This window comes from Apus apus, chromosome 3 (genome assembly GCF_020740795.1).
Source record: "Apus apus isolate bApuApu2 chromosome 3, bApuApu2.pri.cur, whole genome shotgun sequence".
Lineage (NCBI taxonomy): Eukaryota > Metazoa > Chordata > Aves > Apodiformes > Apodidae > Apus > Apus apus.
The window spans coordinates 12,243,073-12,266,103 of NC_067284.1; the positions used below are offsets into that span (position 1 = coordinate 12,243,073).

At 40.8% G+C, this 23,031-nt stretch overlaps 1 protein-coding gene across 1 annotated transcript; it reads right to left on the reverse strand.

Moving 5' to 3' along the window:
* Positions 1-1,017: 1,017 nt before the first annotated feature.
* CFAP206 (cilia and flagella associated protein 206) lies at positions 1,018-21,181 on the reverse strand. The gene is made up of 12 exons (XM_051613769.1): positions 21,002-21,181; positions 19,725-19,808; positions 19,327-19,417; positions 17,585-17,773; positions 17,196-17,354; positions 13,666-13,874; positions 12,728-12,847; positions 9,591-9,789; positions 8,757-8,894; positions 5,587-5,780; positions 4,396-4,539; positions 1,018-1,474 (listed from the first exon to the last, which is right to left on the reverse strand). Exons 1-12 carry the CDS (start codon positions 21,107-21,109, stop codon positions 1,247-1,249), a joined length of 1,863 nt encoding a protein of 620 aa, XP_051469729.1. The 5' UTR covers positions 21,110-21,181; the 3' UTR covers positions 1,018-1,246.
* Between the last annotated feature and the right edge of the window lie 1,850 nt (positions 21,182-23,031).

A 23,031-nucleotide genomic window follows, 5' to 3' on the forward strand; every position in this document is an offset into this window, starting at 1 on the left:
TCTTCACTCCTCTCCTAGTCCTTTTTTTTGTGTGTGTGTGGATTTGTCCCAATTCTGCAACTTTACAAGTGAAGCCTTGGAGACAGCTAAACAAAAAGAGAGTGTTTCCCTGCAGAGTGCCACAGAAGAATCATCTGGCAGCTTGCACCTTCAAGCTTTGGTATCACAAGTTTGTATCACAATGACCCAGGAAACCACACTGCACCTGACTGAAAAACAGGAACCTTAGCACTCTGCAGTCACAGTTGCACACCTGGACATCTTGCAGATAATAACTTGTGGAGCTCTACGTTGTTGTGAAAAGTATCTCTGTTTTAAAGTACTCCCTACTTCTGTTGGAGAAGGAGTTTTATCTTAAAGCTCAAATGATTCAGGCTTTCACAGACGAAATACCAGCTGCGGTTGCATTGATCAGACCTTGCATGTATTTTGCTGCCACACTGAAAAAAACAGCTAAAAATCTTTTCCTGTTGTTATTTTTTCAAATGCATATGAAACAGCTTTCACAAAGGTGCCCTGAAGTCAGGTTCCTATGGCTTCCAGTGTGCTCACCAGCACACTGTTTAGCCAATGAATACAGAAATTGCTTGAGGCTGCCAGAGCCATCTGAGAGATGCCCCCCTCTCGACTTCCCTGCTTTGGCCTGTGCTCCTAAGAACTATTGCCCTGCAAAGACACTTGGGTTAATGACAGCAAGAATGGACAGGCCCAAGGACCTGAACTGATTTAATTTTGCTTGTTTTACCTTGACAATTCTGCTCTAGGGGTGGAGCTGTGACATTCAGATCACTCTCTTGGGATCAGTTTTATTTCACACCAATGGGAATTGTGCCTGGGGAGGAGCTGTAGCTCTGGCTCTGCATCTCATAGAAGCTGTTTGCTTACATTATACTTTTCATGTACCAAATACATGGCTCTTAAGGACAGTGTTTGAGCAAGCAATCATGGTATCAAAACCTCACAAAAACCCCAGAACACACACTGCACATTTAAATGTTAATTTAAATATTTGGGGAACATCTTGATTCCACATTGCCATTTAAAATCTGGGTGTATCAGGGTTATAATTTCTATCACTTAGTGCCAGTCAGCAGTCCCAGCAGTTAAGGTAAATGAAATAAATATAAGGTAAATTAAATAAATCAACTGCTCCTGGAATCAACAGATACAGTAAAATCTTTTGTATTTTAATTCAGATTTTTATATATATATATTCAACACAGACCCTTAGGCTTCTCATTTTTGCTCAGGTTTCATCTGCTGCTCTTGTTAAATCTACTTTGACCATTTGAGTTGTAGATGATCTTCCTCGGAGACCTTCCAAGAAAATCTGTGGCCTGGGTACATTGCTTGAGCTCTCACGCTTGCTCTGGGTGCTCACCTCTTTTGGCAAGTAGACCTGGCTGATATTCTCTCTTCTCATGTGGCTGCGATCAGTCTGCATGGAGTGGGTTAATTTGCGCCGCAGATTGGCCTAAAGACACAAAAAAAGGAACAGAATCAGCAAAATTGTGTTTGTCCATTTTAGCACTACTGTATACGTGGGTGCTTTGGGGCATTTTAGATCTCTGGACTTCACAGATCTGGAAGGTGCCCTGTGTTACCCTGCTGTCACTACATAGTTGCAGCTGTGACGGGGTAACCCCTGGAGTAACAGGACGTGTGAACAGCACTGCATGGAGCCCACGCAAGCTCAACTCAGCCCCCCTCTGCTTTTATATTTTCCTTTGGTCACTGTGCTTCACATTTTATTGGATGCTGAAGCCTCTGTTTTGTTAGAACACTATGCTGTTTTCATGGGAAGCTCTTCCAGTGCTTCAAACTAACTTCACTGAATATGAAAGCACACTGATTGTGATGGTTGGTGGATAAATCTCTTTGGGCAACTGCAACCTACAACAAGTTTGAGGATCCTAAATACTGTGGATAACCCAACTACAGGATCAAGTCTTTGTCTGGTTTCTACCAAATGTGAAGAGGTTTGAGGGTTGGTGTCACAAAGTATCAGATAAAAGGGAAAAAATGCCTGCTTTGAAGATATTGCTCATTAACCCCTTGGTAAGGGGCCAAAGTTAAGGTGATTTATGATTAAATGTTTAATCACAAACTGCTGTAGATACAACACAAGGACTTCTCACAGAGTTAATACCAAGTCAGCACTTGAAACAACAAAATACTCCTTATTCCAGTGAGCCTTCTATGTCAGCAGTGACATAAAACACTGTAAATCACATGACATAATGTTGTCATTGAAATATACAAAATTCAGTCTCATGTGGTGGGATCCAGACCCCTACATGTAAGTGAAACAGTCCCTGGAGTCCAGTGCATTCAGTGGAGACTGGAGTCAGTGGAAGCTGGAGAACTGTGAAGTTGGCCAGATTCAGTGTTCATATCAAGGTGAGCCAAAATACTCTCAAAATACTGAGTGTCTTTCCACTAACCAGGTCTCTCTCAAGTGGAATGGAAGTTGAAACACTGACATGTAGACACATTTTGATACCTTGATCTGCAACTGAATTTTATGCACTTTCTCATCATGGAAAATACAGCAAAGAACAATAAGGAATTTAAAGAAGAGACAGCATGGAAAGAAACACAATATTTTAGTCTTTTTTTCTGAGTGTTTTGCTGATAATTAACATGACTGCAGGCATGAGATACTCTTTCTCTGTTAAGTTTATCCCTCTTGAGAACTGAATGAATGCTATTGCAAGGAACTGTGCTTGCACAGGGAAACAAATGTCATCTGAAAATGTTACTTCTAACATCAAACAGGTGTTCTAACAAAGTCGTTATCTCAACACTTCATATCATCCCAAGTTTTCTGGCTAAGTATGAACAATGGAAAAAATCCCCAGGGAATCTAAGCTCATCCCCTAATAAAGCATGTAAGTATGTCCAGTGGTCCCCTAAAGTGTCAAAAGCACAGATGCTCTGGTAAGCTATTTTAGCATTTTCATTCTACATGCCATAACAGCTCCATATTACAAATTCAGCACAGTCACTGCAGACAAAACACTTCTGCATGCATCTGGGATTTTTTGTTTCAACTCAACATCACTAATCTCCCATTGTGGACAGTTGAGGCTAAAACACTCTGAGTACTTTAAAGTAATTTATATATTTCAGACTAACAAGCTACAAATTTGCTTGTGAATGGTCTTCATGCTCAGCTATTGGAAAACATCCACTGTGGTTTATGCTAAAGATAAACCACTGACTACATCTTATTTATTGATGTACTTTTGCAAATTACAGATGCAAAAGAGGCTTTTAGCTAGGCCTCTTGTGAAAATAATTGGCTTCTTGATATACCTCAGGAACAACTATTAGAATCCTGTATAAGTCAGTTAACACCAGCAAGGCTTCTCAGTCCAAAATTTTTATTTCCTATTATGATATTAGAAATTTCATAGCAAAAAGGAAAACAGGAAGGAAATAGGCAGTGCAGGAGACCACAGGCCTCCTTGTGCATCTGTTCACATAAATATTATCAACGCTGCTGTATTCTGTTTCCAGTTGATATTGGTTAACTGCAGTATGCCCTGCACTCACAAGTTCATTTTTAATTAATTGTGCTAGCAAACCCTAGGAAAATGCTTTTAAAACATATACTGTTACTTTAAAAGATGTTATCTCTGTGGTCAAGCTTCTGTGGTCAAGCTTCTGTGGTCAGACTGTGATTTCCAATTCATCAGAAAATCACCAGGATTGATAGTGTAACAAAGATTTCCTCAGGGTCATATGTACAACAGAAAACCTACTTGCTCAGTTTCTTACCTCTTCAGTCCTATATGAAAGAAGGATTAAAACAAATATTTAAAAAACAGATTTAGTTTTATCAAACATGAACCATCAGAATAAAATTAAAAGTACTTCATTATGCAAAATAAAACAAAACAGGCCTCATGCTTTGATACCTTCCAAGGATGGATAAGTTAGCTCAAAGAAAGCTGACAAATATAAATATGAAATCCTCAGCTTGCAATAAAGTTTTGTACCCAAACTTTTCTGCAATCTATTTTCTTTTTTTTTTTTTCACAAAAAAAATATGTAGCAGTATCTTTAACCTGTTAGATTTGAGTGTAAAGAAACAACTTGAAAATTCAATGCTAATCAACAAACTATTACTTGAAGAAGGCAATTGAAAAATTTGGAATGAATAGACTTAGCAGTGAAAGTACTGCTCAAAAAACTGGCAGAAAATATGGAAACAATAGGAGAATAAGAAAGCCTAGAAATAAGAAAATACCTGGAAAAAATACTGAGCCAGCTGTAACAGAAGCATGCATCTTTGAATAAGATTAGATTTACGTTGCAAGAAACAGAACTTCACAGTAATTTATTCTGAACTTTGCTATCCAACTGTGAAAATCTAGTAACAATACAAACCAATTTTATAGCTTTTCTTCTCAGTTCCCATTCATTCCATTCATAGGATGCCACAATTGTTGGAGGCAAGATATGAGTATCCGTTTGAGTACTGCAGTCACATTTTGTCGTTGGTTTCATAAAATATTTGTCTGCACTTCTGATCTGGATGAAAAAAACCCAACAAAGCCAAACAAGACATTATTGAGAAGAATACAGACATCTAAGAAAAATAACATATGACTATAGTAGTTTTAAAAAGCAAACAGAAACCTAAAAACCACAAATGGATAATAATTTTTACATCCAACAATATTTTTGTTCCTCCTCTCCTCACTGAAAAGAATAAACCATTAAGTATTTGATGGGTTTAATTTCTGACAGAAGGCTTTTTAGGCAGAGGCCACAGCTGAATTCCAGGTTCCCACATCCCGCATGAGTGCTTTACCATTGAATTTTGGTAAAAAAGGAATCCCACCACCAGCAGCAGTGTTTTAAGATGTAGGCACCTCAGTTTATCTTTATGAATGGACTAAAAATCACAAATCATAACTGGGAGAAGTGGTTGCATCTCTGCCAGAGCCAGAACAGAAATGACATCTTTCTCACCAAGGATCAGTTCATTACTACCTTCTTCCCATTGCTAGGGACATAGAATTCACAATGGATCACAAAGAATGTCTATGAATCCAAAACAAGTCTTTGGATTTCACACGGCAGCATTGTCATATTCATTATTAATTCATTCCCTTTTGTTTTGTGATAGATTTCATGATTCCTGCCCTCAGATATCACTACACCCTCATCCAGCACACACTGATGAACTAATGATTTAAAGCTCCAGTTAATAGGGTATCTGGCTTATCTTCTGTTGCATTTATTTAATGCTCCTTTGAACAAAAATGAGGAAAAGAATCAGGCACAGGATCTTCCTAGGCTAAGGACAAACAGCTTTATCACTGCCACAATCCTTTGTCTCTATGTATTCTCCTATGAAGAGATGAGTTGAGAAGAACAGTAAGAGAAAATGTTTCTTATCAGTGCCCTGAATACCTGGGAAAGATCGACCTTCAGACATTCTGTATGATACGCAGATTATTATACTTCTTTTGTAAAGATGGGTATCATATCATCTGTTCTCTTTATGATCTAGAAAGGACAGACCAAGGAGTGACCCAGCAGCTGTTAACAAGAGGCATGGGCAATGTGTACCTGTGCATATGGAGCAAAGTATTCAAACTGATGATGGAGCTCAAGCAGCTGAATTAGCTCTGTGTATTTTTTTGCTTTTTCTACATTCAGTTGGATGTACTTATCTGGATCTTGAGCAAAGATGTAGGCAGCTTCTTTGGAACTGAAAACGTAACACCTCTCCTTGTGCTTCAAAATTCCAATTGCAGGATTTCCTAAAAATAGCCCAAAAGAAACCCCACAACATAAAATAGTGAACAGTATGACATCCAATACAAAAGATCACAGAATCACAGAATTGTCATGGTTGGAAAGGACCTCTGAGATCACTGAGTCCAACCATCAGCATGAAAAAACCCCTACCAAACACAACCACACACACTCCACCAGAAAACACTCACAAAAAACCAAACCAACTAAACAAAAAAACCCCACACATAAAAAAAAAACGCAAAATCCACAACCTCGGCCACTAGAACACACCTTTAAGTGCCACATCTACATGTTTCTTGAATACCTCCAAGGATGCTGACTTCACCACCTCCTTAGGCAGGCTGTTCCAGTGCCTGACCACTCTTCCAGTAAACAAATTCTTTCTAATATCCAGTCTGCAACCTCCCCTGCCACAACTTCAGGCCATTTCCTCTAGTCCTGTCATTATTCACCTGGGAGAGGAGGCCAACACCTGCCTCCCTACAACCTCCTTTCAGGTAGTTGTAGAGAGAAATGAGGTCTCCCCTCAGCCTCCTCTTCTCCCAGTTCCCTCAGCCACTCCTCATATGACTTGTTCTTCAGACCCTTCACCAGCTTGGTGGCTCTTCTCTGGACATGCTCCAGCACCTCCATGTCCTTCTTGTAGTGAGGGGCCCAGAACTGAACACAGTGCTCGAGGTGCAGCCTCAGCAGTGCTGAGTGCAGGGGCACAATCACCTCCCTGCTCCTGCTGGCCACACTATTCCTGATACAAGCCAGGATGCTGTTGGCCTTCTTGGCCATCTGGGCACACTGCTGACTCATGTTCATCTGGCTGTCAACCAGCACCCCCAGGTCCTTTTCTGCTGGGCAGCTTTCCAGACACTCCTCCTCAAGCCTGTTGTGTTGCCTGGGCTTGTTGTGACCGAAATGCAGGACCCAGCACTTGGCCTTATTGAACCTCATACAACTGGCCTTGGCCCACCGATCCAGCCTGTCCAGGTCCTGCTGCAGAGCCTTTCTCAAACCTCAAGGAGATCAACACTTCCTCCCAACTAGGTGTCATCTGCAAACTTACTGAAGGTGCACTCAATCCCCTCATCCAGATCATTGATCTCTCTGGGCACGGCCAGAGATGTTTGATGTTTGTAATCAAGATTCTGTGTTTCCCTCATCAGTTTCACTTCATTTTTTTTTGTTTCTGAAATCAGAATAAATCCCTGAAAGTAGGCTTTTTAAATACAGAAATTCATTAAGGCAGTGCATGTGCTTTTGATCAGTTCACACCCCACATGCCTTAGGGCCTGTCTGTCAGAAAAGCAACGGATGAAACACATACAGCAAAGGCTTAAGAAAACAGACCACACCCACAACTGTTGCCCCTGTAATTTCCAGCATATATTTAATTGCAGATCAGCAGTTCATTTATACTCTAGGGCATAATGCAGAAATTAACTGAAGTAGCAGATGAAGCAGCTGGGAAGCTGGACAGTAAATTAACAGAGAAAAAGAAATGTCAATAAAAGCCAAGTAACTTCTATAGGCAAACACAAATGGAGCTCAAGGACAGTAGCAGGCTCTGCTTCAGCTGTCACTGCCCAGGAAAGACCTAGAATCATCACAGACAGTGCCTTGAAAATATTTAATGTCACTGCTCAGTGATCAAAAAACCAAAAAGCAAAAAAACCCTACATTTTGTTCCAACACAAGAGAATAGGAAAAAGTAAAATGAAGGGAGTTGGAAATAATCCTTTCACAGAAGGAGGGATAAAACAAGAGGCCTCTTCAGCATGAAGAAGAAGCAACTGAAGAGAAATAACATGATACAGGGTTATAAAACCATGAATTGGGTGCAATATAGAGCTACTATGTGCTAATTTTCCTAATAGAAAGACTATTATATCTTTAATGAAATTATTAAGCCAGAGCTTAAAGTCATCTCAAAAAAAGATACCTTTTTGTAGTGTATATAATTGAGGGACTCCTGACAATGAGAGTATTATCCCATGCAAAACTCTAAATGGATTCATAAAGCAATTAGGTAAATGAAAAACTTCTATGAAGGATTATTTAACAGAAGGGTACAGACACAATACTTATCTGAGGAAAACCCATAACCACTGGCTGCTGGAACACGGAAGGATATAATTAAGGAAGGATCATTCCTACTTGATTTCTCATAATCTTCAAGTGTTCATGACTGACCACATCCAGAAACTGGATACAGGGCTAGAGACACTTTCTGTCCCACCCAGGACAGCTGTTCTCATATGCAACACCAAATAAGTGTAAGTAATTTATATTGCTGTTAAAACATCTATTTTGTAATACTGCCAAATAATGGCAATATTTTCCTCCCAACCTCCTGTAGGTTTAAAAAAATTCTATATGGATAGGTTCTAGAAAGGAGAGGGAGACAGAAAGCATGAAGTGGTGGGGTAGCTGAAATAGGGCTTGCTTTCAAGGCAAATGACCCTACAAGAGACAAAAATATTTCCTATGGCTAGTTGACTTAATCAAGGGGTTTTTTGCATCCTTTTCAGAGATTTTTTATACTTTATAACCACTGTTTAAAAATACATATGATGTAGGCATGAATGGATGTGTCTGCAGCAGATACACAAAATATAAGGATTGACCATTTTCCTATGCCTGTGTTAAAGCACATTAACAACAACAAACAAACCTGCATTCAGCACAATGTAGGTTATACAGATGTACATACATTAGGAGGAAACATTTATCCATCCCACTGTTTCTGCCTCTGCTCACTCACGTCATGCTCCTAAGTCCTTTTACCTTCTGTTTAGGACAGTTTATTTGGGTATTTGTAAAAGAAAAATACTTTAACAGGGGAAAGAAGTTATCTGGAGTCAAAATGACAGACACGAAAACACAGCACTCCAGCTTTGACATAAGAGGATGCCATGAAAACTTTACATTTTCACTAGTACTTGTGTAGTGATAAAGTAGGGGGAGGACCTAACTACAAAGCATACCTGGGAGGGTGAGGCCTTTCACACCAATTGCATATGCACAGAAACCACGGTACTGGGTCAGCAATTGATCAAAATTGTCAGTAGTCTCTGGAAAAAGCCATTCTTGGTTCTCGAAATCAGAAACATTCACTGTGGTTCCTAAGAAAGGGTTTAACAAAGGATCTCAGCAACAAAGCATCAGATGTTTAAAGTATAATGTTACAGGATGACCATAGTACTGTGGTCTTCACAGATGACCTGCAGTACCAAGATCCCAAAAATCCAAACTTTAGCCCTGCCTTAGGAGAGATCCTATTGAAAAATCAGTTCTGTGGGGGCCTTTGTTAGCATTAATTTTCTCTGGAAACAGGGGACAACAACAGAAAGGTAATATCTTATTCTTCTGTTTTGTTGTCACCCACTCACACATCACAAATCCCCTGGAGTACAACTTGGTTACTAGGGATACCATCTTACACACATCTTTGGTTCTGGTAACCAAAGAATCACTACATTAGCTTTTTTCCCTCTTCATTTCAGAAGCTCTGAAAGGTATAAGAAGACATAAACAAACTTAATAAATAAATAAATAAAAAGTAGGAATATTCTCTGATCATTCTGCCATTTTTATACAATATAATTGTACACAGTAGCTATATTTTAATTTTATATATAAAAATAAAAGCCCAAACTACACTACATGAAGAACAAATCTACACACTTCAAGACTCATTTTAATTTACTGTGCAAATTCTGATTATTAAAAAATCAATGTGTAGCACCTTCTATAAATAAAGTTCAAACCACAAAATCCTGGAAAATGAAGGAAAACAAAAAAGTATTAACTTTCAGTACCCATGGTTTCTTCTATCCTTTCCTTATCAGTTTTCACAGTCACTCCTTCCAGAAGAGATGTTAGGACTTCCTCAGGAAAAAGCTGTGAATGGATTTCCAAGAACTGTTGCAGATTGTTAGTCATATTTGTGAGGAAGCTTAGCAGTAGCATCTCATCCTGAAAGCCGGTCCAGAGGTTAGAGAGTGCAACAAAGAGAGGCTGGAAAATAAAGAAAATAATCTGAAATCCAGAATTTGTTTATGTCTGCAACGTAACCCAAGTGCTGTGCACAACAATCCCTGCTATGAACAAAGTGGGGCTTGTATCCAAGGCCTTCAGCACCTGGAAATTCCAGGGGAATTCCTAGGATTTGTAAGAGGAGCTCCCCTCACATATGCCCAAAGCACATATGTCCACCAGGTAGGCCTGTAGGCCACAATGGTACTTTTCTACATTTTACTCCAAAGCCTTTCCTAAATCTGTTTTTCTGAGACCATGCTTGGAATTGAGCTCTTCACTGACAATCTACTTCTATAACTGAACACAAGTTGCACAGGAATAAGAAGGATCAGAAGAAACACACCTGTTCAACTACCAAATCAAGTAAAACCACACCTGTATGGACAAATCAGCAGGTTCTGTTATTTTGTCTGCCCTGCTTCCAGATTGACTTGGTACCACAGCCCCCAGGCCATCATGTATGTCAAATTAATGGTGTGAAAGCCTCTCCAGAGTGGTATGGGATTCAGGATGGAACTGGAAGCTGCCATCCCCAGCAGCAATGCTGACATACACGTGTACACACACGGAGAAGAGGCCTACAAGCTTCAAGTACAAATGCTGATTTCAACGACAGTGACATAAACCATGCCCTGTTACATCTGAACACACAGACCATTTACAGGAAAAGATTCAACAATTCTGAAAAGTATGCTAACATTAGATTTTATGCAGGTTAACAACATTACTATAAAAACAGCCGAAGGAGTGAGCTCTGGAATTCATCTGCATCACTAATGCTGTGGAAATGTTATGGTTACAAAAATGGAAGAAACTAAAGGAAAGGCAGCAAGATAAAAATCGTTCTTACTAGAATAAACAAAGAATATTAATGAAATCTACTATGGTTCCTAAATCAACTGTTTACAACATACATAGGCCTTATCCTACAGTTTTTAAATGGCAGAATGTACTGCTTCTTTACATTCCTGCAGGATCCAGCTTCTCAGCAACTAGCCAAAACCAAAATGAACTATTTGATGGTGCTGTAATAGGGAAACCTCTGCCTGCAAAAGACCTGAAATCAAAAGATATTACATATTCTGTCTGCAGCAGAGAATAAAATTTTCTTCAAGAGAGAAGAAAATCTAGGAAGGAAGCAGACAACAGCAGAGAGCTTCAAGGGAAATGGGTAGTAATGTGAGTAGCAGTCACTTAAACCCCACAAAGATGAAAAAAGCCTGAACTGAGCAGCTGGAACAGGGGGAAAATGTTTTCCAAATGATAACATCTGTCTTACAAAATCACAAGCATGCATAAACTGAAGCATCAGATCACATGTGAGATGTAGCTGGGTCCAAATGCAGTTCCCGTAAGTTTCCAGCTCAGATGCTGTTACAGGAAGTGTAAAAAAATAGTCCTTAGTAGGTGCTGGGGGCATGGTCTTCCTTCCTCCACATTAGACTTTATTTTGCTTTCCCCTTATTTGTTTAGAAGGATGAAATACAACCTAATATCCGTATGAACTGCATGCTAATTCAGCAGCTAACTACAAGGAATTACAATGACAAGACATATCACACAAATTACTGAATTCTTCCATGGGAAGCAAATTAAATGAAGCTGGGTTTTGACATATTTCTCTCCCATTTCCTTTATACTATGCCATCATAATAATCCCAGGTTTTCATAGGCTCATCAAGCACCCTCCTTTACAATACCTGCAGTTCACATCACTCTTCCCCTCCTCCTCCAACACCTCCCTCCCATGTCCTATAGCTCCTACATAAGGGTGAAACAGTAGAATCATAGGATGATTTAGGTTGGAAGGGACATTAAGATCATGTCATTCCAACCCCCCTGCATGGGCAGGGACACCTTCCACTAGCCAGCTTACAAAGAGCCCCATCCAGCCTGGCCTTGAACACCTCCAGGGATGGGACATCCACAATTTCTCCGGGCAACCTGTTCTAGTGTCCCATCACCCTCTCAGTAAGGAATTTCTCCCTGATCTCTAACCTAAATCTACCCTCTTCCAGTATAAAGCCATTACCTCTCATCTTATCACTACATGCCCTTGTAAAAGGTCCCTCTCCAGCTTTCCTGTAGCCCCTTCAGGTAGTGGAAGGTGCTATAAGGTCTCCCCAGAGCTTTCTCTTCTCCAGGCTAAACAACCCTAACTCTCAGCCCAGTACAGAACAGTATATTAGTTTGGAACATCAGCTGTGAAGAGGAACTTAGCAGCTTGCTGGGCAGACAGCATGCAAAACAGCAGGTACCTGTAGCATTCCCTTTCCAGGCTTGATCTTAGGAAGACTCCAATTGTCTCTCTCTGGTTGCTTGCATTTCACTAAACTTGCAGAAAATAACACATTTTGTGATCTCCAGACTGAAAAATATGACCAAACTGGACAACAGGTTCCAAAGCTATTGGGAGGGGCAAAGAGGCTGAAATCCCCATCACAGAAACCTGATTTCTTTTAAAAAATTATATCAAGAAGTCGAACTGTAATTACAGGAATTTGCATTTGAAGGGACTTGAAAAGAATCACACTCTGGTGTGCTGCTCTCTGTCATCATTATCTTACTATTTCTGCAAGGAGCAGGTGAGAATATTTACACAAAACAGGAAAATGTCACTAGAAATATTAGAAAAAAAAAGCTAGAAATACTGACAATTACTCAAGACACTTACAGGAAAATACAATTTAATTCCTTCTCTCCCTTTTTGTACCTTGCTTTTCTTTTACCTTGAGATCAAGTCCTTTAGTTTAGTTGCCCCTTCAATAATCACAGATGCTATTATAATAGCAAGAGAATAATGTAGCCTTTTTCTTAACACAAACTATGCAAAAAATACACCAGAAAAGTATTTTGTAATACTTTAATAATTTTTAATAATTTAGAATAAATAGGTTTTTCCATCCAAAATACTTACAAAAACTTCTTTGGTATCTATGGCAACCCTGTCCCGCACTGTGTTTTTCAACTGCTCCATCGTCGCTGCAAACTCCACATTCATCTTTTCAACTTCTTGAGCACTTGTAATTGCATCAGACTGGAAAGAGAACTTACTTTAGGTTAAAAGTATGACAGTAAAAAAATCAAGTATTTACTAGTAAGTATCTACTTGGATCTCTTCATTCAACTATTTTCAGACAACTGTTTCAAGGAACAAAATGCCCCCTAACTTTCCACAAAATGTCTTCTTTCTTAAGTGTTCAGGTATAAAACCAGGCACTTGTCTCAAACATGTATCAGCAATTCTTACAGAAAAGCTCTACGTTTTTACAATTAAGGGAACTGGAGGAAATATTTTTCCAAACTTTATGATCTACAGAAAAAAGTAGTAAACCCCTGCAGTTTCTCAAAAGACAAATGAAAATGTCTTCATAAACGAAACAAGTTTCAAGAACTTAAATTCTTCAAAGTCTTCAAAGACTTCTGATTACTCCATATGTGTTGGGGATGCTACAGACTAAAACTGAGATAATTCATAGATTAAACAAGGAGATTTTTTTCTCTCATGCCTTTTAGGGCAGTATCAGTATGCAAACAAGTGAACAGTCCAACTTTTAAAGTCCTTTTTAATGAAATTAAACCAAAGGAGGAGACCTCCAGAAATTAAGTGGTACTACTGTCACACTACAGCAAACAATTAATCCATTTTGTCTTTCACCTGACAGTAGCCAAATCCAGCAACACAGACACAAAGCTCAATACAACAGAAGAAGCAGGTTCTCATATATACAGATAAATTTTATTTCATATATTTCTAAATAATTTTTCTTGTATTTCTGTCCTGTACAAGTAGGTAACTTGAATATATTCCATCTGTAATAAAAACCCACAGGATAAAACATGATGGTATCTCACCAGAAGGATACAAAGGAAGGCTTCATATTGTCTCACATTGAACAGTGCTTCTCTTAATTTCAAAGAACTAAGCTCCATACATCTGTGTACATCTTCCTGCATGCATTCCAACAGAGCTGTGTACTGGTGGGCTAGCATATGGCAAGTATTGAGATCTTCATCCACAGCCTGTGTAGCTAAAGGAATGGCTTCATTCAGAATGGCTGGCACTATTGGAATAGAATATATATGAGATACATATAAAAATAACTATTTAAATAATAAGCAAATGGTTGAAGTGCACTAATTGAGCAAAGTAAGCATTCCAATAAAATTCCAATTGCTAAATTTCGTCCTTATATTCATGCATTTCCGAATATTTGCGTACTAGGTTCAATCACTGTATCTTCCTGGTTCAGAATTACAGGTGTGGAAATATCACAGTCAAGGCTGTGAGAAAACTCACTTTACAGTAGATACATTTCACTTGCTACTACTGACATGGGTTTCCTCAGAGACTTCAGGCAATCTGCACCATTTTCAATTCTCAGTTTCCTCACTGGTAAAATACTAAGTAACAGGCCTCCCATTTCCTGGGCACTTTGAGACCTAATGATGCTCTAAGAATGAGACAAAGATTATTAAAAAAAAGATAGAGACTACATGAAGAAATCACAGAATCTTAGGGGTTGGAAGGGACCTTGAAAGATCATCCAGTCCAACCCCCCTGCCAGAGCAGGGTCACCCAGAGCACATCACACAGGAACGTGTCCAGGCGGGTTTTGAATGTCTCCAGCGAAGGAGACTCCACAGCCTCTCTGGGCAGCCTGTTCCAGTGCTCTGTCACTCTCACAGCAAAGAAGTTTTTTCTGATGTTTACGTGGAACCTCCCATGTTCCAGTTTGCACCCATTGCCCCATGTCCTATCACTGGACATCACTGTAAAAAGCCTGGCTCTGTCCTCCTGACACTCGCCCTTAACGTATTTGTAAACATTGATGAGGTCGCCCCTCAGTCTCCTCCTCTCCAAGCTAAAGAGACCCAGCTCCTTCAGCCTTTCCTCATAAGGGAGATGTTCCACTCCATCATTTTTGTGGCTCTGTGTTGGACTCTTTCAAGCAGTTCCCTGTCCTTCTTGAACTGAGGGGCCCAGACCTGGGCCTATGAAACTGAAATATGAAAACTGAACTAAAATATGCCTATGTAGTTATTAAAACTCTGCATTAGAACTTAAACCCCCCATAAATTGCCCTGAATGGAACAGGTCAATAAAACATATTTTAGCCAATATAAAACATACTATAAATAACATTTTCTTTTTCTTCAAAATTTGATTATTGACAGCAGACAATCATCACACTGAATGTTTTGATATTTTTGTTATTTAAGCAGACACCTGTGCAAGGAAAGAGGATAAGAAGGCCCAGCCACTTTCTTTAAGTGCAGAACACAGCCCCTTGTTGCATGAGTTGAACTTTCAATACTAGCAACGTCAGTAAGCAACGGTGAGGTGATCAGACTGGAGCTATGTCTACTCCAAACCCTCTGAGCTCAGAAAGACTAGATTTAACAAAGCTGGAATGGGAAGTAAATTTGCACAGGTATTACACATGGTCTAACCACAGGTGGAGAAAGTTTAGCACTTGGCTGATGTACTTTTTTGGAAGCAGAGTGAAAAGCCAAGGCAGAGCTCTCTCCCAGCAAAACTGCTGCTAACAGTTAAATTAAGGCTTTAGCAGTCTAATTACTGGTCTTAAGCATGAAAAGATCCATTTTATCTCCTGACCTAAGAGCATTCATGCTGTGTTTTTTCCATCTGTTAAAATATTATATGTAAACAGTGCAAAAAAGTCAGTATTACAGTAAAGTAACAAATGTAACAGGATTAATAATCGTATTATCTGTTTTAATCAACTACAAAACCCACAGATACTACGTTGATAAAAACCACAACATGTTGTAAATCATGCCTTTTGTATAACTATAGTAGTTGAATGCTCATTGACATTGTAACCCAGGCCCAGTGAACCTAGAATAGAGCCAGCCACAACACAGAAAGGTGACACTTGTGGGAAAGCATACATTATAAAAACAGAAAACCAACAAATTCTTGCGCAGCATGTGAGAAAAAAAATAATAAAAAAATCTAGAAAGTTGCTTACTTCTTTCTCTGATGTGATAGGTGTATTTTTTCCTACTTACACTTGCTTTACTTAAAATACTGTCTAACAAAGCAATGCTTTGTTTTCCAAAAAAGCCCAATTTTCTTATCAAGAGAGGTATGTGCTGTAGCCTTTACTCCAGAAACTTTGTTTTTTTTTAAAATAAAAGGGTTTTCCCTAAAATTGGGCTGCAGACCTTTCTTACAAAGAGGTCTCCATGCTGAGCTACAATACTACATCCATATTCGCACAACCAGTCATTTGTTTGATTATTAATTGAAAACTTACCAGAAATAGTATGGCTTTGGGGGAAAAGAGAAAATAAGATGAATAGTAAAGTCTTGCCCTATACTCTGAATACAGCTTTTGGAAAATCCCAGGATAGCCATTGACATTTTTTGTTTATTAAAGAAGCAGAAAGATTCAAAATGGAAAAGATTTTTGAAAATATGCTACAGCTCTGAAGAGGTTACTCTAAGTAAATTACCAGAATACAGAGGGACAAGGAGTTACTTGAGAGAGTCCAACAGAGGCTATGAGGATGATTAAGGGATGGGAACACCTGTCTTCTGAGGAAAGGCTGAGAGACCTGGGGCTGTTTAGTCTAGAGAAGACTGAGAGGGGATCTTAAATAATATACATACCTGAAGGGTGGGTGTGAAGAAGGAGAGGCCTCTTTTCAGTCATGCCTTGTGATAGGACGAGGGGCAGTGGATGCAAACTAGAACACAGGAAGTTCCACCTCAACATGGGGAGAAACTTCTTTACTGTGAGGGTTACAGAGCACTGGGACAGGCGGACCAGAGAGGTTGTGGAGTCTCCTTCTCTGGAGACTTTCAAGACTCATCTGGATGCATTTCTATGTGACCTGCCCTACATTCTCTGGTGATCCTGCTCTGGCAGGGGGGTTGGACTCGATGATGTCCAGAGGCCACTTCAACCCAAAACATTCTTTGATTTTGTGATTCTGTGATACAGGTAATGCCCCACCAACTTTTATCACTTCTCATCACACATACTCAACAGAAAATTGTAATTAGATTGATAATGTCCTTTCAAGATTTTATTTAACTGCTTTTAAAGGCAAACATTACATGTTTAATTCACTTAATGGCAAGAGATCAGGGAACAAGTTATCATGAGATAAATTAGTGCATGAATTTAATACATATAATCCTTCCACATCAATCACACAGGGCTTGTTCCGAGCTAAAAAGAAGCAGCCTACATGGAAATGCATAGTTGATAACAAATATGTACTTTCCCTTCAGGTTTACTGACACTGAGTCAAAGCTGTTTACCTACAGAGATATTACTGGAGCTGCCTCAGTGAAGAGGCCAGGAAGAATAAATTTGGAATACACAGTTCAAGTGCAGTTGTCTACTTACAGTCATCAATTTTGCGTCCTCCTTTCCTGCATTCCTTGTTGTACAACCGAATTCCTGTGACTAGCATGGTAAAATTTTTCAGCTGTTCCTCTTTGTTCTTCTTACTGAGTGAGATGAAAGCAATCATCTCTGTCAGGGGGAATATACTCTGCAGGGCAGCTATAAGCATTGAGGGAACAGAAAAGAAAATCATCAGACAAGCAAAAATACCCTCTCCTGAGCAACTGCAAAAAGTAGGAAAGCCACAGCAAATTTAGACTTCAATGCTAAGCAATGACAGTTTGGGTAGCAAACATTCATCACAGTTTACCACATCTGTATCAGCAAAGGGGAGGTGAAAATTTATTTTTAATTTATCTTATTTCACAGCTGGGAGTTAGTTTACTGACCTGTAACCTCCCTGACAACCTCAATATCTGTTGGTGATCCCAGGCCAGAGCTCAGCAGCACATAGCTAATGATCTTCTGATACATATTCTCCATTTCTTTTTGCATACGGGGACGACTACCTGTGATGTCTCTGACCAGAGGAGCCAGCCTTCCCTCCAGAACACGGCGCTGCTCGCTGAGTAATTCAGCTAGGAAAGAAGGACAGTTAGAAAGTACTACCTAAAATACTTGGAATGTGGGTTATACAGAGGGTGCAATTCATTTCCCCAGTCAGGGGACCAACTTCAAGTTTCTGAAGCACAGATATGTGAAAGAGATATTCAGTGTACCACACCATTCTAATTAACAACAGTGGAGTAAAACATTAACACAATTAGCATGATTAACATCAATTAGTAGAGTCCAGAGAACTATTCAGGCCAGGCTGGATGGGACTCTGAGCAGCCTGATCTAGTGGGAGGTGCACCTGCCCATGCAGGGGAGTTGGAACTCGATCTTTAAGGTCCCTTCCAACTCTAACCATTCTATGATTCTATGAAGTGAAGCAGCAAGTCCCTGGTTCTCTGGACTCCTCTGACTGCAGTAGGACCGAACACACAGACACATATTTCATACACACTTGAAGTTACATGCTAACGTCGAAACACAACCCAGGATCTCTGGGTTTTAACACCTATATCTATGATCTTGATAAGGAGATAGAATGCACCCTTAGTAAGTTTGCAGACAACACTAAGTTGGGAGGGAGTGTTGATCTGCCTGAGGGTAGGGAGGCTCTACAGAGAGACTTGGACAGACTAGATCGATGGGCTGAGGTCAGTTGTATGAAGTTCAACAAGGCCAAGTGCCAGGTCTTGCACTTGGGCCACAACAACCCCATGCAACGCTACAGGCTGGGGGAAGAGTGGCTGGAGAGCTGCCCAGCAGAAAGGGACTTGGGTATTCTGACTGATAGGCAGCTGAATACAAGCCAAGATTGTGCCCAGGTGGTCGAGAAGGCCAGTGGCATCCTGGCCTGATTAGCAATAGTGTGGCTAGCAGGACCAGGGAGGTGACTGTCCCTCTATACTCAGCATTGGTGAGGCCACACCTCAAATACTATGCCTAGATGTGGTGCTTGGGAATATGGTGTAGTGCTGGACTTGGTAGAGTAGGGTTAATGGTTGGACTGGATGATCTTAAAGGTCTTTTCCAACCTAAGTGATTCTATGACTCTATGATTCTATGACCTCAGGGTCTTACTGGATTTACTGAGCTTACTGAGTCCAGAAGACTCTGAAGCAGCTCCCTAGTGTTATTTTTTGTTTTAATCCATGCTAACAAGAAAATATTTTCATGATCTACCCAGACAGAAATGTGTATTTTTCTGTCTTCTCTTGTTGTGTCTGGTGTCCCAGCCAGCTCTCACTGTCCCATTGAGATCTGAAGTTACACAGACATTCACATATCATTTTTATTCCACACTCCCATTTGCAGATCATATGAAGTTACCACTGATTAAACCAAAGCATACCCAGTTATAACTGCAACTGATTGTTCAAGATATCTTGAATATCTTACTATATCCATGCCAAAGCACCATCAGCATCCACTATATAGTGGATTTCTCCAGGAATTTTTATTTTGCTTTACTGCCAGCAGTCAGTAACAGGAAAAATTATTAGCCCTACAGAGCGGGATATTAAATCCTAAACTCAAAATCAAATTATTCTATGAAAATATTTATTTATATTGAAATTACCTCGGTTTGCATAGTTCATGTCAAAGTAAACTTGCATCTTAATTGTGCTCAGGGAAGGGTTTGTTGTGTCAAGCAGCCTGGTAACACAGATCTAAGCAGAGTGACAGAAAAGTGAGTTATTTCTCCTCACAGGGTAACGTCTGAACTGACAAGGACTATGCTACAGGTTTCACAACCACAGCAGAACCCCCTCCCTTCCATTTTCTTGATATACTATGAACACTGTGAAGTATAAAGGCACTTTTTTTACATGAGGAAAGGCATAGTCCAGCCTTTAGTTACAGAACCATGACAATAAAGTACCATTACAATTTTAAAAATTTTAGTTACAGGAACAGATAGCAAACAATGCTAGAGTCCTAGCAAAGTCCTGACTCTGAAGATCATAGCAGAATTACCTGGATAAGATTTTGCACGTCTGTTTTTGTAAGGACTTGCTCCACATTAAAGTCATTTACTGGATCTAAAACAACAGCTTTCACCTAAAGATTGCCAAAAGAAAGGTGTTAATTTCTATCTCAACATACATTCTTTGCAACTAAACTTTCATTCTCTAAGTAAAATTTTATAGAAATCCATTACGGTCCATACACTGACTTCTCAGGTGGTTTTGTATCCATCAGTATCAATGTTTATAATCTGGATAAAAAATTCATAGTATTCTGCATACAGAGACATATGTGCATGTTTGCAAGTGGTATGCATGCTAGGTATCTTGCTGGTCACATGCAAAGGTTTTTTACCCATTAATATTGTCATGCTTAATTGATTAATACTGCTTTTGTATTTTTAATGCATGTATTTTTTAAGGCCACAGCATCACTTTTATGAAAAAAAAATGGCAGACTAACAGTACTGCTGTGAATCTTGTATGTTCATACAGAATTTTATCAAGAGCCGATTCTGTTCTTATACCCCTGGTACAGAAAAAATCCAGCTCCATCTTTCTGCAGGTGCATTCAGACTATATATTCTGCAGTGGTGCTGTGTCTCCCAAGAGGAGATACCAAAGTGTATAATGCTTCCTAGGATACTTGCGTTGCCTACTACAGACAACCCTGAGAAGGATTAAATTTTGGTTTTAGTTCAAGTGGGATCCAAGCCCACTCCTTCAACTACTTACGCCCTACTACACTACCTGGCCCTGCCAAACAGGGAAACCAAAAGAATACATTACAATAGAGGGGAGAGATAAATACTTTCCCAGGTTTTTAGGACCCTATACTGAATATAACTGCCTCTTTAAACCTTCCCAGTGCGGGCAGTCAGAAACCGAGATGTTTCCCAGCTCAAGTCACCCCTGAAAGCCTCAGCTGCTGCCACCCCAGCCAGGGCAGCCTGTGCTGGAGATGCCGTTTGAAATCTGTTGACTTTTAAGACCAAATGAATGATTTCTGTCCTTGCTTCAAATCATGCAGGCCAAGCAGTGTCAGTCAGTGGCTTCGGAGGAACCACTCACTGTCTGCAAAATTGACCCTCAGCTTCACAAAAGCCTTAAAAAACTGGTTTGAGCTGCCAAGCTGCGGGTGCTCAGGCTGGAAACTTCCGATCTGCGTGCCCTCTGTACACAATTTATCTTAGTCCTTTACAGACGGAATCTGAACGTGACCGGGAAAACACGCTCAGACGCAGCAACAGCAAACAGCCCCACCCTGAAGGCTGAATTTGCACTTACCACGAACGCTACCAAGGTTTCAGAAACCGTTTGCCCCTGGGCAGCACATTCCTGCCCAACCTCCCGGATGATTTTCTTGATGACGCCTTCGTCCTGCTGGCGCGCCATGCTGGGCAGACCAGCCGCCTGAAGGCGAGCGGGCTACGGGAGAAAGCTCCGGGCGCGCCTTTCCAGGCTGCTCCTGCGGCGGCGGGGGGGGGTGTCCTCCCCTCCCCCGGCCTGCAGGCCCCCGTGCCCGCCGCTCGTCGGGCGCTCCCACCCCACAAACTGGGCTCCCCACAAACGTCCCGCTCCCCGCGGCCTCCCGGGCCCGGCCGGCGCGGCGCGTTGCCATGGGGACGGGGCCTGGGCGGGCGGGCCTGCCCCGCCGAGCTGCGCGCCGAGAAGGGCCCGTTGACACAGCACAGGGACGCGTAGAGGTGCCTTCTTATGGGTCGTGCCGGTAATCGTTCGGCATCCTGTTTTGATTTATTCCTCCCCCCTCTCCCCGCCGCTGTTCCTCGAAGTCGGTGATTTCCCCCGTTACCGACATCCCAGCTCCGTCCTGTGAGGTGTGTTCCCCTGATTCCTGTTAAAATGGGAAACGTGTTCACCCGATTCGTGTTAAAATGGACAATCACAGGGTGTACAAGAATCTTTTATGGAACACTGTTAGCGTCACAGAATGAAGAATAATCCTTTCTATATAGTATCTTTGCGTGTGCTGCCTGCTTTTGTATAGGGCACAAATACCCTGCTTGCATTGCATATTGCTCTTGTGTATCTTCTGCTTGCGTTGCATGAGATTTTTGTGTTGTGTAGCAGACATTGGGCAAACATCTTAAAGTTATTTTTTAGCATAGACCGGCTTTCTTGTAAAACAATGACAATGGTATAAAACAGATTCTTGGAAATGATTAACATAAGCCAGCCCTTTTCTCAAAATAGTAATGCATATGTATTAGTCAAAAAGGATAAAAACTGAGAGATGAAGCTGTTTGGGGCACGTCTTGGCGGAGCGGAGACTCCCGGCGCGCCCAGCGCTGTTTGCTTCCCTTCGCTTAATAAATTACTAATTTGAATAAAGATCCCACTTGGGAACGAGTCATTTATCACAGTTCCTTTTCTGTATGTACTTTGTGCATAACCACGGTGGAAAGGTTTAAACCTCTCTGGTTAGAGTGTGTCCCCATGCTGCCAGTATACTTAACATAAGCCATTCTGGGGTTCTTTGACCACAAATGAGGAGGAACAGCATGGCCACGGTCTGGAGCAGTAACAGGAACACTTCAGCGCTGCAACTTGCCACCTGGTGTCAGAAGCTGGATGTCTTGCTGGGGCCAGAAGTAGGATGCCTTGCTGGGGCCAGCAGCTGCCATCATCTGGCAGGGTGCTGCCAAAGAGAGGAGAGGAAACGGTCTCGGCAGGGGAAACGCGAAGGTGGCAGCATTTAAAAGGAAGGAAAAATCCATCATGACCTGATTCTGTATTTCGTATTGTCACTGTCGATGGATTCCTGGGCTAATGGGCCATGAAATTTAGTTAAAGTCATAGGTGTAGCTGCAACTAGAGGTAGTTTGGCCATATCTGACCGACTCACCTTTAAGGTGTTCTGAAGACTTTTGGTCAGGTCACTTGGATTCACATCACAGGACACAGGCTTTAAAAAAGCCCTTTTTACTGGACTGCCTGTTGGCCTGTACCAGTTATTTATCTGATGCCTCGCAGAAGATGGTATTTTATCCCATCCAGGTTCACGTGTTTGAAGGTAGCATTTCAATAAGTCATTAGCTCTTTCCACTACTCCGTTTGCTTAGTGTGTGGAAAATCCATGTAATACCTCCCTTTCTAGCTTAGTCGTGCACTGTGATACTGGTAAAGTGTGATCCATTGTCACTTCGTATGTAGTCTGGGGTAGGGAGAGTAGTAAACCATAGCCAAAGACCTGCAATGGTAGTTTTAGCATCAGCATGTCTGCTTTTAAAGACAACTCATAATCCAGATACCACTTCTACACCTGTCACTATGTGCTTATAACCACTCGATTTCTC